General features: G+C 34.3%; 1 protein-coding gene across 1 annotated transcript in view; it reads right to left on the bottom strand.

The window, feature by feature from the left end:
* Positions 1–15,831, bottom strand: part of ATAD5 (ATPase family AAA domain containing 5) — a 37,374-nt gene that overhangs the window by 5,136 nt on the left and 16,407 nt on the right. The window contains exons 11-19 of the mRNA XM_019750733.2: positions 15,656–15,752; positions 13,660–13,739; positions 13,288–13,427; positions 13,045–13,195; positions 7,302–7,478; positions 6,666–6,799; positions 6,104–6,197; positions 5,057–5,121; positions 7–187 (exon numbers count right to left, since the gene is read on the bottom strand). Coding sequence (XP_019606292.2) covers positions 7–187; positions 5,057–5,121; positions 6,104–6,197; positions 6,666–6,799; positions 7,302–7,478; positions 13,045–13,195; positions 13,288–13,427; positions 13,660–13,739; positions 15,656–15,752 — 1,119 coding nt within the window. The remainder of the gene's footprint in view (positions 1–6; positions 188–5,056; positions 5,122–6,103; positions 6,198–6,665; positions 6,800–7,301; positions 7,479–13,044; positions 13,196–13,287; positions 13,428–13,659; positions 13,740–15,655; positions 15,753–15,831) is intronic.

Raw genomic sequence — 15,831 nt, 5'->3', positions numbered from 1 at the left:
ACTTACGACAAAAGGATAATGGCTTTTCTTCTAAAAATCCACCTCCACTTCTAATCCAAAATTGTAAGTAAAGGATACTTTTCCTGATATCACAAGTATTTGCCGTTAACAATGTTACAAAGTCTTTTACATCAGTTCTAAAATTCTCAGTTAAGCAGATCGTCTGTAGGTAGCTGGCAACATTTAGCTGAGAGAGAGAGAGAGAGGGAGAGGGAGAGAGGGAGAGAGAAAAGAAACATGGTCAGTTGCAGTTAACCAATAATACATGTCTAAAAGTAGACAAATTTTGCTAAAATTTACAGTACTTTAAGCACCTATTGAGAAATAAAACTGATCTGGAAAAATATAAAGGAATATACTACCAAATTAAAAACATTTACATATACTTTCATTAATTGTATTTATCTAAGAAGCAAGGAAACTGTTATAGAGTCTCCAACCTGAACCCTGGAGAGAATTTTATTAAACCTTGAGAAAATAAATCTCTTAGGATTAAATAATGGCACAACTTAATGGAATATTTTATAGCCATTAGATTATAAATATAAATACTATGATAATACTGAAAAACATAATTTTTAAAAACCAGAGTTAGAGAATTATATCAATGCACGCATAAAAGCATAAATGTATGTAAACACAAAATAGAAAAAAATTTAAAAACGTGATTTGTTGGGGGTAAATGGACCAAGTAAATTTTTTCATTTTAGGGTTCCATTAATATTGCTATAATATTTTTTTGTAAAACAACAAAACATGAAAAATTTGCTTCCTATTGTTTATGGAAAGCTTTTTACCTAAAAAACAAATAAAACTGTATTTACATTTCATAGATTTTACAAGACTACTACTAGCATTTTTACTTTATAGTAATAAATAAGACAATTTAAAAAATTTCCCCTATGAAAACTTTGGTATAGATACACACACACACACACATACATTACTCCTGCACACTCTGGGACTTCTGCTTCCCACAAACTTTGAATTCTGCTTTCAATATCAAAGGAATACCTATTATCAGACAAACCCTGCCATCGATAATAACTATAAACTCAGTAATCAACTTAAAAAACCAACTACCGGAAGGCCAGAGAGCAACCAAAGGGAAATCAACACTAGGATCCCCAGTCCCTCGTACCCCTTTTAAAATTGATTTTTGACTAAGGGCACACAGCAGCAGTGTGGCTAAACCTCAGAGAGAAACTCAGTGTTGCTGGCTTGAACCAGAGGACAGAGTTTTGGATGATCACAGAAGCAGGAAAGTGAGAGGGGAGGTCCATGAGAGTAGAGAAACTGAAATTCTAGAGAATACCAATCACTGGTTGATGTTTGAACATCACGTGTGTGGGCCTGTCTCAAAATACAGAAATTTTAGCTGCTACATACTACAGAAGAATACTTGTTCAGAGGAACATAACAGAAACCAGAGTATCTACAATGTGTCACAAAATGCAGGATAAAAAAATCTAAAATGACTGGCATATATCGAAACAGGAAAAGTAACCAATACCGCAGAGACAAGACAGTCAGTGGAGACTGATCACAAGATGACGAAGATGTTAGAATTAGCAAGGAGTTTTAAAACAGCTAGTAAAACTATGCTTAAGGAAAGCATGTTTATAATAAAAAATAAAAAATAAAAAGGAAGTCTCAGGAGAAAAACAGGAACTATGAAAAAGAAGCAAAAAGAAATTATAAAACCAAAGCCATAATGTTAGAATAAAAGTTTCCCTGAATGGGACTCATGGAATAATGGAGTTGTCAGGAAAATCAGTACCAATAAACTTGAAGCTAAATCAATGTAAATGATCAAATCGAGTACAAATAGAAAAAAATGGGGAGGGAGAACAGCATGCCTCAATGACACATGGGACAATGTAAAATGTGTAACATACCTGTAATTAAATTCCCAGGAGGGAAAAGAGACGAAATGGGCATAAAATAAATTTGAAAAAATAAGTCTAAAAATTTCCCTAGTTGGAAGAATGACATATATTTAAGGATTATAGATGCCCAAGAAACACAAGCAGGAAAATATGAAGAACAATAACACATAAGCACATCACAGGCAAATTGCTGAAAACTAAAGTTAAACAGAATCTTAAAGGCATAAAAAAAGAATGACATATTACATGAAGCTAAAAAAAGAAAAGATTGCTGACTTATAGTAAGCAGACAATAGAATGATACCTTTAAAGTACTGATGGAAAAACTGAGAAACCAGATTTCTACACCTACGGAAAACATCCTTTGAGAATGAGTTAATAAAGACTTTTTCAGGTAAATAGAACCTAATATAATCCATTACCAACAGACCCACTCTATAAGAATTGCTAATGAAGTGCTTCAGGCTGCAAAGAAAGAAAAACTTGAATCAAAACATCAAAAATCATGAGTATACGGGTAAACATAAAAGTCAACTTTTTATCCTCATTTCTTTAAATCATATATGACTGGCTAAAGCAAAAAAGAAAAGAGAGCACTGTATTGGGGGAATTTATAATATATGTATGTAAGTGTAAAACATTTGAAAATTAAAGCACAAAAAAATACAGGGATGGTAAGTGGACTCACACTTTTGCAAGGTTCTTATATTCTCTGTGAAAAGATAAAAATGCATATTTAAGAAATGCGTATAGAAACTACTAAAAAATATGTCCTAAGCAATTTCATGTGGCCTGGAAACTACACACCAATATCCTTCATGAATGTAGACACAAAAAGCCTTAACAAAATATGACCAAATCAAATCCAGAAATAGATAAAGGACATTACATATTATGACCATATTATCCTAAGAATACAAGACTGTTCTGACATTCAAAAATCAGTCAACATCATTCACCATATTAACAAAATTAAAAAATAAACTGTACGATTGTCTCAAAAGAGAGAAAAAGTATTTGATAAAATTCAGACCTACTCATGATAAAAACTCTCAACTAACTGATAAAGGATGTCTATACAGCCAATATCATACATCATGGTAAAAGAATGAATGCTTTTCCCCAACATCAGGAACAAGGCAGAGATGTCCACTCTAACTTCTATTCAACAGTGTACTGACGGGACACTGGCACTAACCACAGCAATGCGGCAAAAAGGAATTAAGATACAGATTGGAAAGGAAGAAATAAAAGTGATTTTAACTGACATGACTGTCAATATTGAAAATTCTACGGAATCTACTACTACAACAAATAAATGAGTTTATAGCAAGGTCATAGAATACAAAAATCGATTGTATTACTATATACCAGCAATAAACAATTGGAAATTGAAATCCTAAAATACCATTTACAAGAAAAACATAAAACATGAAATACTTAAGACTACATTTAACAAAATACGTGCAAGGTTTGTGTAATGAAAACTACAAAACATTGCCGAAAGAAAGTAAACCTCTCAGTTCTCCTGAAATTGAGCTACAGATTCAATGCAATTTCCATCAAAACACCAAAATAAACTGTAAAAATTGGCAAGCTGTTTCTAAAATTAATAGAGAAATAAATGACATATGATAGCCGAAACAATTTTGCAAAAGAACAAAGTTAGAAGACTTACACTCCTTAGTTTCAGGACTTACTAAAGAGCTATAGCAATCAAGACAATGTCATATTTTCACATGGATAAAGAAAACAGTTAGACTCATACATGGTCTATTGATTTATGACAAAACTGGAAAGTAATTTATTAAAAAACAAATTGTTTTCAACAGTGCTGGGACAATTGGATACCTATTGAGAAAACAAATCTCATGTCTTACCTCATATTGCATACAAAACTTTAAATAAATCAAAGTCCTATATGTCAAAACTACAAAACTTCTAAGACAAAATCTTTGTGGGGGCCAGCCTGGTAGCCCAGACGGTTGGAGCTCCATGCTCCTAACTCCGAAGGTTACGGTTCGAATCCCACATGGGCCAGTGGGCTCTCAACCACAAGGTTGCTGGTTCAACTCCTTGAGTCCCGCAAGGGATAGTGGGCTCTGCCCCCTGCAACTAAGATTGAACATGGCACCTTGAGCTGAGCTGCCTCCCAGATGGCTCAGTTGGTTGGAGCGCGGGCTCTCAACCACAAGGTTGCCGGTTCGACGCCCGCAAGGGATGGTGGGCTGCACCCCCTGCAACTAGCAACAGCAACTGGACCTGGAGCTGAGCTGCACCCTCCACAACTAAGATTGAAAGGACAACAACTTGACTTGGAAAAAAGTCCTGGAATTACACACTATTCCCCAATAAAATCTAAAAAATAAATAAATAAAAAGCTAATTAAGAAAAGCAAATACCTGAACCTAACATAATATTGTATGTCAACTGTAACTGAAAAATAAAAAATTATTAAAAACAAAAGCAAGCATACACACACATACACACACACCCCCACCCACTACCATGGCTAAAGTTAAAAAGACTGACAACAGCTGACAGAATTCTCATGCACTGAAGACCTATTTGGCAGATTCTTTAAAAGTTAAGCAACTAACATAACGCAGATGACTGGTGGAACAGCATGGATAAATATAAATAACATAATGTTAACTGTTAGAAACCAGATACAGTAGGACACATAATGTTTCCTATTATGTAAAATTTCAGAATCAACAAAACTAATATTAAGGTTAATATACATTAGAATAGTGGTTATTTCTGGTGGGGAGGGGAGTGCTGAATAAAAAGGGCTCATGGGAAGTTTTAGATATGATGGAAATGTTCTATATTTTGATCTGGATGATGGTTACATGAAGGTTTACATATGATAATATTCATCAGATTGTATACTTAAGGGCATTTTAACTAGATGTAAATTTCACATAAATAAAGCGCCGTTACTATGAAAAAAACCTAATAGACATTGGAGTCTAATAAAAATTTGAATTTTGAAAAATAAATTTTAATTAAAAAAAATAAATATAATAACCAGAAGTTTCCTAAAACTCAAAAATTTTAACATATTCCTTACTAACCACATTTTAAAATGAAAACTATCACAATAAACCACCTTTCACACAATTCTGTCACATAATTTATGACCACCAAAATTCAAAACTTACCAGTGAAGGAGTATTGAAATTAATTTCTTCAAAGCAGCCATCAAACATTAAACTAAATGTTGGATCTATAGGAAAAAAAAATTTTTTTAAACATGAAGACCAAGAAATTACTTTTTCTAGTTATACTTTTTCTATGGAAATATTCTGTTATTTTATCAGTAATAAAAATAAAGTATCATGTCAACTATAAAATGACAGAAATTGAATTTCTATTTTTGACCTAAAGTAGCTATGATCTTTTAATTAAACTACCATCTAATGTGATTACTATAATTTTTAGAGTACAAAAACTGTCAAATGGGCCTTTAATTTGTAAGTGGAGTCTAACAAACACATTTTCCTATAGAAATCCATAGCAGAGGTAGTATACTGAACATTTGCAATGAAAAATGTTAGAAAACAATATTATAATGCACTATTTATAATAAAATAAAGAAATTATATGAGTTTTAAAATTAAACACTGAATGCTAATTATTAGGAAGGTAGACCGATTCTGTTAGGCTGATGATGGTTTACTTTAGCTATAATAGGTAATAATCCATATGAAAGTGGTATGAGGGATTAAGGAATGGCTAAGTTCAATATTAATGAACTGCAGAAAGGTTGGGTTCCATAAAAAATTGTGACCAACAAATGAGGATTGGTGATCTAATTGTAGGTATGAGGAAGAGGCAAAGAGAAGGATATGTTATTTCCCCTACCAAAGCCCCTTCACGGGTTAGTCCACAATTCTCGCTATCTGTATTCTAGGCTGCTGTTGGTTTCCTAAATACCTAACATCCAACATAGTGATTCAAAGTAGTACCCATTCTTAAAGTCATTGCCATTTGCAAGGTACTATATTAATTTTATAATTACTCAAGGCTGTCAATCAATTGCAAATTTTTAAGAATTCTTAGTTTAAAAAGTGATCTAGGAGTCTCATTTTAGAAAAAAGGGCTTTAAATTCTAGCAGACCTTTAAAAAAACATTTCAACCTAAAATTAGAAGCTTTTCCAAAATATTTTAACCAAAAGTGATTAATTGTATAATCATTGTTACCTACCACTTGTAGTAAGGATTACAGGTCTTTTAGTTGTTGCCATGAATGTTTTGATTGCATTCAAAAACCCAGCATCTTCTTCAAAAATGACATCAACCTAAGAATCATTTATTAGAATATTAATGTATTAAGTAACAATACACATACTGGATATCAGTTATGTATATAGTAGATACTCTATATGTCTGTTAGAGACAAAATTAATGAATTTATGAACAGTGTGAATTCAGCCTATGCTAAAATCTTGCAATTCCTTACAATATAAGCAAAAAAAAAAAAAGATCAAACATTAAACCAAAGAAAGGCAGTCACCTGTAACTGGGTAAGTGTGAGTCAGAATCATTTCTAAAATCATTGAACAATAATTAATAACCCAGGATTGCATTAATCATCTTCCAGAAAAATTCTTCTATGGTTTACAATTTTCCTTGCTTTCATTTTAAGTAGATACAAGTATTCCTGACTTTCTTGGCTATTTTATAATACTTTACAGCAACACATACAATCATCTTTAGAATAAGTTTTTATCATGAGATAGCATAAATGTATACCTCTGTAACCCTACCTCCTCAAAAAGAATGAGAGATGTTGCATTTTTCTTGCTGGGTTCCTCAGCTCCAAATTCTTTGACATTTGAATTAGTTGTGTTTGTAGATTTAGTCTGAATAATTTGTTTCTGTTCAAAAAACGTTTTGATTCCTGTGTAAATAAAATATTAATATTTTATGTAAAATCCACTTGTAATAGGACAGTGGATATTTCCACAGATAAGCTCAAACTGAAATCCTCTATCAAAACTGAAACAAAGTGGGTGGCCAGATGGTTCAGTTGGTTAGAGCAGGAGCTCTCAACAAGGTTGCTGGTTCTATTCCCCCATGGGATGGTGGGCTGCGCCCTCTGCAACTAAAGATTGAAAATGGTAACTGGACTTGGAGCTGAGCTGTTCCCTCCACAACTAGATTGAAGGACAACGAATTGGTGCTGATGGGCCCTGGAGAAACACACTGTTCCCCAATATTCCCCCCCCAAAACTTTATAAAAACAAAACAAAACAAAAAACTGAAACAAAATATCAAACTCCTGTATGGAGGACCTTCAGCATCACTAGGTTTAATAAAGAGCAATAGGAACTCATGAATGTATGGATCAGGGTCATTAGTATTAAAAATGTCAAATTTATTTTCTCAATTTAATGTCTTACCTTTATTATTTTCCAGAAGTTCTCCTATTTCTTCATTATTTTTTGGCTTGGAAGACACTTTAAAATAATTTACCAAAGTTTTAGGTGGAAGTGCTCGCTTTGGTCCACTACTTTGTGGTGATGGTGGAGGAAGTTTCCTTGGTGATGTAACAACTTTCTTAGGAGAACTTAATTTTTCTGCCAAAAACAAATTGCACTTAAAGATAAATATTTTAAAAATTAAACAAATAGCAAAACTGAGTTATCCACAGTCTATATTTCCACTCTTATCAGTTAAAAATCAAAGATACAGAAATTTTCTCATTCTTACATTCAAATACTCTGTACACTCAAATATTACTGTATTGTTAGTTATTCTATCAGTAGAGAAAGTAAAACCAAACGTACATTCTTGAAGCAAATAATAATAATCCCTCCACTGATTTCTCTACACCTATGTGAGGTTAGAAAAAGCTAGAGGGAAAGTGATAACGGTACATACTGAGCACATTACAGAACTTTGTTGTCCAACTTCAGCTTAGCCTTACAGTAAATTGATACTGCAAGTAAACATGTTTTTCTAAAGGTGCTGTGGAGGATGGATACAAAGTTAAAAAATAAGTGGCTGATCTCTCCCAACCCAGAAGCCGATGGCGCCCAGCATTTATTCCAGAGCATGTCCTTTTCTCCCCTCTAAGAACCCTGATTCAGTCCTTACATGTCCTAATTATCATCATACGGCTGCGGAGCAGAATCGCCTACACATACCATCTTATGAGCACAATTCCATGGCTGTGTCCTATTCTTTTTTTTTTGCATACCCTGTCTCCACAGATCTTATTATATACCTTGCATCTTATAGATGTTTGAAATACTTATTGAAAATTTTGAGTTTGAAAAAATTATCATAGACATCATAAAAACAGGGCATTTTAACACAAGGTAAGAGATGGATAATCTTAAAATAAAAAATATTTCTTCATATTGAAAAGATTTCAATTTGTTAAAAAACTCACGAGTCTGTCCTTATTTTTCTACTTTTGTCATGAACCAAGGATTGCTTGATCATGGACTGCCATCAGTCCAAAGATTGGTTTTAGAAAATATACACCAATTTTCACTTTAAGATATTCATAAGTGGGGCAGCCGGTTAGCTCAGTTGGTTAGAGCGCGATGCTCTTAACAACAAGGTTGCCAGTTCGATCCCCACATGGGCCACTGTGAGCTGCGCCCTCCACAACTAGATTGAAACAGCTACTTGACTTGGAGCTGATGAGTCCTGGAAAAACACACTTAAAAAATAAATTTAAAAAGAAGAAAAAAAACTTCATCTTCATCTTCTGAATTACTATAAAATTTTTTTAAAAAAAGATATTCATAAGTACTTGGCTAAATTTTATCAGTATATTCTTTCAAAAAAATTTTCCACCAAAAGGTCAGTTCCTTGGAGAAATAGCTAATTCTAGGTTGGGGGCATCATTTTTTTTTTTTTTTTAATTTTATGGGGAATATTGGGGAACAGTGTGTTTCTCCAGGGCCCATCAGCTCCAAGTTATTGTCCTTCAACCTAGTTGTGAGGGTGCAACTCAGCCCCAAGCCAGTTGCTGTTTTCAATCTTAGTTGCAGGGGGCACAGCCCACCATCCCATGGAGGGAATTGAACCGACATCCTTCTTGGTGAGAGCTCGCGCTCTAACCAACTGAGCCATCAGGTGCCCCTCTGGAAGCTCAGTGGCAGCCCATTGTCTTCAATGTAGTTGTGGAGGGCGCAGCTCACTGGCCCACGTGGGAATTGAACTGGCAACCTTGTTGTTGAGAGCTCGTGCTCTAACCAACCAAGCCATCCGGCCGCCCCCTAGGTGTGGGACATCTTAACAAGCCAGAAAGCAAGAGAAATATCTAACCTTTCTGGGGCTATGTCAAAAGGACACAATCCAAATGAAAAATGTTTCCTGCTAGCCGTAGATGAGGTATCATGAGCACAAAAAGAAAAAAACAGATAGGTTTCTGCTCCTGGCCAAGATACAGATTGGATTTACCCACCCATCTGAAATAACAACAAAACACTGAAAATAATATGTGAAACAATGCTTTTCAAGACTTTGAATACCATGCAACAAAGGACAGTGATGTCTGAGAGATAAGAAGCAAATAAGGTGAACCCTAGAGATTGCCTAGCTTACTGCCTTGAGAGAATTTCCAGGCCACAGTGAGGAGGGGGAACTCAGTGCAGAGGTTTCTCTGAGTTGTGGAGACTGAACTTGGGAGTCCTAGGAAGGCAAGGGAGATAGAGTTCATATGACAGAATACCAAAGAGAAGAGAGCTACACAGAGAGCTCTGGAAATCTGCAGAAGTTCCCACTCAAGTCTTCAGTTGAGTAATGATCAGTGAAGGTTTGGAGGAAATAACCTGCAAGGCTCACAGAGAGTTGGGAAAGTTACTCTTCCCACTAGACAGAATGGCAAACTTCCTAATTAATGGGACATTGAACAGAGTACTCAGAAGGACTTTGCCTAAGTAATGGGGTCAAATTAGCTCCAGACTGAATGCTGCTATGTTCTCACTTAATACAGCATAAAAGATCTGAAAAGATCAAACTTTCAATGTAGCTTAATTGCATCACAGAATAAAATTCAAGAATAATTACAGGAATGCAGAAATATCCAGCATCTAACAAGATAAACTACACAAAGTCTGACATATAAGCAAAATGATCAGGCATCCAAAAAAGCAAGAAAATAATCAATCATGGCGGGGCAACGGGGGTCAGGGTGGGGGAAATCAATCAATTGAAACCATGTCAGAAATAACACAGATGATAGAATTAGATCAGAGCAATAAAACAGTTTTTATAACTGTATTTCATGTTCAAAAACTGATAGGAAAGATTGGGCATGGTAATACAGAAGATATAAAAAGGACCTAAATCAAGCATCTAGAAATGAAAACTATAATGTGTGAAATGAAAAATATACTGGATGGTACTGGCAGCATACTATATACTGCAAAAGTAAGATTTGTGAACTTGAATAAATAGTAATAGAAACTATCCCAAACAAAACACAGAGGGGCAAATGACTGAAAAGCTGAACAAATAATAAGTGAGCTGTAAGAAGAGTTCAAGTGATCTAAAATATACATAACTGGAGTTGCCAAAGAAGGAGTGCAGGACATAAAAAAATATTTGAAGAGGTAATTGTTAGCAAGGATGTGGAGAAAAGGGAACCTTTGCACACCGTTAGTTCAGCCACTATGGAAAACAATATGAAGATTTCTCAAAAAATTAAAAATATATCTACGAGGGGTGGCCAGTCAGCTCAGTTGGTTAGGGCACTGTGCTCTTAACAACAAGGTTGCCAGTTCGATCCCCACATGATCCACTGTGAGCTGTGCCCTCCACAACTAGATTGAAACAACTACTTGACTTGTAGCTGATGGGTCCTGGAGAAACACACTTAAAATAAATAAAAAGTTAAAAAAAAAATCTATGATAAGATCCAGCAATTCCACTTTTGGGTATATGTCCAAAGGAAACGAAAACAGGATATCGAAAAGATATATGTATTCTCATATTTACTGCAGAATTATTCACAATAGCCAAGGTCTGGAAACAACCTAATTGCCCATAAGTAAATAAATGGATAAAGGAGATACAGAGGGTGCCAAAAAAATGTATACACATTTTAAGAAAGAAAAAAACTATTAAAATTGTAATACTCAATATATACCGATAACAAAAGATGAATACAAGTCACATTTGACTTCTGCAATTACAAGAGGTGATCAAAGTGGTTACCACCAGCGTCCAGACACTTCTGATTATGGTGAACTACTGCTTGAGCAACGTTGACAAAAGTGTCCACTTATATACATTTTTTGGGCACCCCTGGTATATCCCCAATGGAATATTATTCAGACATGAGAAAGAAGGACATCCTGCCATTTATGACAACACGGATGGACCTTGAGCACATTATGCTAAGTGAGATAAATGACACGGGGAAAGACAAGTACTTATGATATCACTTATATGTGTAATCTAAAAAAGCCAACCTCATAAAGGTCGAGAGTAAAATGGTGGTTACCAGAGGATAGTAGTGGGCGGATAGGACAGACATTTAAGGGTACAAACTTGCAATGAGTAATAAATCCTAGAGATCTAATGTATAGTACATATAGTGAATACAGACAATGATATTATATTACAATCATCAAACTTCCTGAGTGACTATATTATTCCAATCACTAAAAAGAAATGATAATTATGTAACGTGATAGAGGTGCTAATTATGGATACAATGGCAAACATTACAATATGTAAAAGTATTGAATTAACACATTATACACTTTACATTTACACAATGTTATATGCCAAATGTATTTTAATAAAAAAGAAAAAAAAACAATGGTTAGAATTTTTCTAAATGTCATAACTATAAGCCCATACATACAAAATACCCAACAAACCCCCAAGCACATGAAATATTTTAATATACACCAATGTATATTATGATCACAAGCGCTTAAAACTAGTGATAAAGAGAAAATCTTAAAAGCAGCACAGAAAAAGGAACACAAAGGATTGATACACGTTAAATAAATACAAATCCATGAGTTCACAGTAATACTAAAAAAATAAATAAATAAAACTATACAAAAACTCACTGGTTCACTTCAGAGACTAGGGCACCGTTATTCTAAGAACTGGTAAGTAAAAGGAAAGAAGGAAGCATTTCTCATGCCTTTCCTGTACAGACTGTATTTCAAAGTATCCAAGAAGTTGATGAGAAATAGTGCTTCTTAGAATTCTAATAAATTAAGAAAGGTTGAGTGAATTACAAAATCACCATTTTTTAACCCCTATGAAATGAGTCTACTAGACAAAGATCATTCATGGCTCCAAAATACCATTAAATAAGAGAGTGATAAAGAACTTGATAATGGATGGATTCAAATGAAAACAATTAAACTCATCAATCAATTTTAATATCACTAAAAGTGGGATGACCAGTCGTTATGTATCTCCTGTTATGATGCTATAGGAAATACATACAGCCCCGCTTATGCAGTAGGTTGGTGCAAAAGTAACTGAGGTTTAAAGGGATAAAAAAAAATTGCAAAAAAACGGCAATTACTTTTGCACCAACCTAATATATATGCTAACCCCAAAACGGAACCTGAATGTAATCAGGCCACAGATCCGAACCGCCAGTTTGTAAGATATATAGGGAAGAGGAATATGCTAATACCATGAAGACACAATCAGCCAAATCCAGAACGTGAGAAATTTTATGACAAATGACCCATGTTCTTCAACTAAATGATATGAAAAGAAAGGGTGAGGGAATTGCTAGAGATTAAAAGAAACTTAAGAGACATTAATCAAATGTAAGATGTGGGCCCGTTTGGGATTCTGATTTGAACAAACCATTTGAAACAACAGAAAACTGAAATTAGACTATGTATTAGATCAAATTAAGGTATATGATTAATTTTATTAGATATAAATTTTAATTTTATCTGATTATGATACTGTGGTTGTTTTTTAAAAAGTCCTTATCAGTTAGAGATACCTATTAAAGTCTATACGGGTAAAATTATATGATGGTCTTGACATTTGTTTTCACAGAGTCCAGGAAAAATTTTAAAGGCATGTGTATATGTAGGAAAAGATTAAAAATGGGTATTAAAATGCTAATTTAAAATTTTCTTTCTTAGACTTGATTTTTTTAAAAAGGTATGGCAAAGAAAACACTGTACTTACTTGGTGACTTGCCTAAGTTGTAGCTATTAAAAAAACAAGGTTTTTGTGAGTTTACACCTTGCTTGTCTACTTGATGGGACTGAGTGGCTTCCTTCAGTTGAGACAGAATTTGCCTTCCACTGCGCTGAGAAGAGGCATTCACTTCAAATATCTAAAAGAATGTATGAAAAAAGACACAATGGTTTATATTTTCTTTTCATTCAATTACTACACTCACACTGCTCCACTGTAGCTATTACTAACCTTAAATCCAAGCTCCTGAGCACAAGCATATACGGCAGCAGTTTTCCCCACTCCCGTTGGCCCTGTTATAAGAACAGTATTGCAAAGGCGATTCTCTTCTTCATCTGAACTGCCTTTAAAGTCTATTCTATCCGACAGATCTGAAAAATAATTCAAATGCACATCAGATGATAATTGCTTAGGCAGCAAATCTACCTCACCAAACCCAATGATCAAATCCCACAAACTTCTTTCCAATAAAGGCTGGAAATTTAATGGACAAAAACTAGAAAACCAAATACAAAATACCAATTAAGAAACTTTATAAAAGTTTTTAACTAATCTAACTTCAAATAAATGTCAGTGAAATGTAAAAAACATGACTCAAAATACCTTCCTGTTTCTCATCTCTTTTTCCCTTCAAATTTTGTTTTTCTTCCAACTCAGCTCTTCTTTTCCAGTCTTTCAACCAACTGCCATAAGAAAATGTATGTTAATGAAAGTAATTCATAGAATATAGGTATCTTTTAGACTATATTTTGAGATGATTTAGCACAGGGGGGAGGGGGAGGATATGGCATATTGTTAGTTTTTAAGTACTCCATAGCACTTTTGAATCAACTAAATAGTAAAACATTTTTATATGAACATGAATATTTTAAAGTGAAGTAATTTTTGCCTAAATATACAAGACTATATGTGCAAGCATATTCACTGCAACATTGTTTACATTAGCCTCTAAAAGAAAAATCCTAATAGAACATCAGTAGGGGAAAAAAAAGCACATCATTACGGTACACTCATATAAGACACCAGTACAGAGCAACTAAAAAAAACTTAGGTGGATTGTGCGATAACATGAAAGATGTCTAATATATAATGCTAAGTATAAGAAAGATTAAGTTCTAGTCTGGCGCTAGACTACCTGAATTTAAATTCCAGCTCCACCACTTTCTAGCTGTGTGACCTTAGACAAATAACTCAACCTCTCAACCTCTCTAGGCCTCATTCCCCATCTGAGATAAGGACAGCACATTTACCCTCATATTGTTTGAAGGATTAAATGAGCTAAGAACAATGCAAATACTTAGAACCATGTCAAGCTCAAGGTGTTAACTCTTATTATGGATTACAAGTCCTTACAAGAAATCCTTTGGGACAGGTGAGTTTTAGAATTCAGAATTTTTCAGATATTGGAAAGGTAATTTGGTACACATACCACATATTACAGAATACCTCTAAAGGGGTCTGTGGCAGTACATCCATAATCATTTAATATTTACATTTTTAAAAAAATGTATGAAGTACAAAGTGGGATCAATAAAAACCATAGTAAACTTTATGTAACAAAGCTAATAAGCTTTCAGTTTTCAGAACTTTTTGGATATGGGAAATGTAGACAAAGGATTATGGACCTGAATTAGTAGTAATATGATCTCATTTGTTAGGAAGAAACTAATATATGCATACATGTTTACAAGAAACCTTTAATAGTGGATTTACCACTGAGGAAAAGAGAGGGATACTTCATTTCCCTGCACACTTTCATCAAGATCTCTCCAAGGATACTGAGTCCAAAAAACCCAGGATCGTGAAGACAAGTATGCCTCCACCTTTACCAAGTGAGGCTGAGGAAAGCCTCCTTCTCCTGGTAAGGCCTGTACTGACTAGACATTAATAGAGGGGCTTGCTTTTCATCATGAGAGTGTCCTAGACTAGTTGCTCTCAAATGGGGTTCAGGGAGGTTCCAAGACCCTTTCAGGGGATCCTCGGGGTCAAAACTGTTTCCCAACAACGCCAAGCCAGTTGTTTGCCTTTTCCACTCTCATTCTCTAACTGGTGTACTGTTCAGAGGCTACAGGACGTATGATAACATCACCCAACGGCTAATGAACATGTGCTTGACATCTTAGGCTTTAAATGTCTCTTTCAACTCCTAATACATAAATGTCCATGGGTATAACAGAAGTACTTGGGGGTCTAAATTACAATTTTTAAGAGTGCAAAGGGGTCCTGAGTAGGAGTGCCAGAATTAGGAAATAAAAACACAGGATACCCAGCCTAATCCAAATTTCAGATAAACACAGATAATGCTTGGGATATACTCACATTAAAAAATTATTCATTGCTTATCTGAAATTCAAATTCAACTGGGAGCCCTATATTTTACCTGCCAATCCTAAGCCAATGATCAAAAAGTTTGCGAACCACTACCCTAACAGACAGCATGATGAATCAAGGATACTTACTTTTCACTTAAAAACTTTAAAAAAAAATTTTAAAGATTTTACAGGTACTGTATTACTTTATATTTCTAGATTTTATAATAAAATAAAATAATAAAACGATTCATAAACTATTTCTCATTTCCTTTACAAATTTTACCAACCTATGTAACTTTTTTATAGCTAGCTCATTGCCTACAAGTTCACTGGCGTTCTGAGGTTGATACTTTTCTGTCCAAAGCATGTCTTCAGTTCCAGAATCTAAAGCAAAAAATATACATTAAAGTATTTGTTCCTTGACATAAGCATATTTTCTTAGACATTAACATTATTGTTTCAT

Source organism: Rhinolophus sinicus, linkage group LG15 (assembly GCF_036562045.2).
Source record: "Rhinolophus sinicus isolate RSC01 linkage group LG15, ASM3656204v1, whole genome shotgun sequence".
NCBI lineage: Eukaryota > Metazoa > Chordata > Mammalia > Chiroptera > Rhinolophidae > Rhinolophus > Rhinolophus sinicus.
The sequence above is the reverse complement of the archived record's forward strand: the minus strand, read 5'-3'. Positions and strand labels throughout refer to the sequence as shown.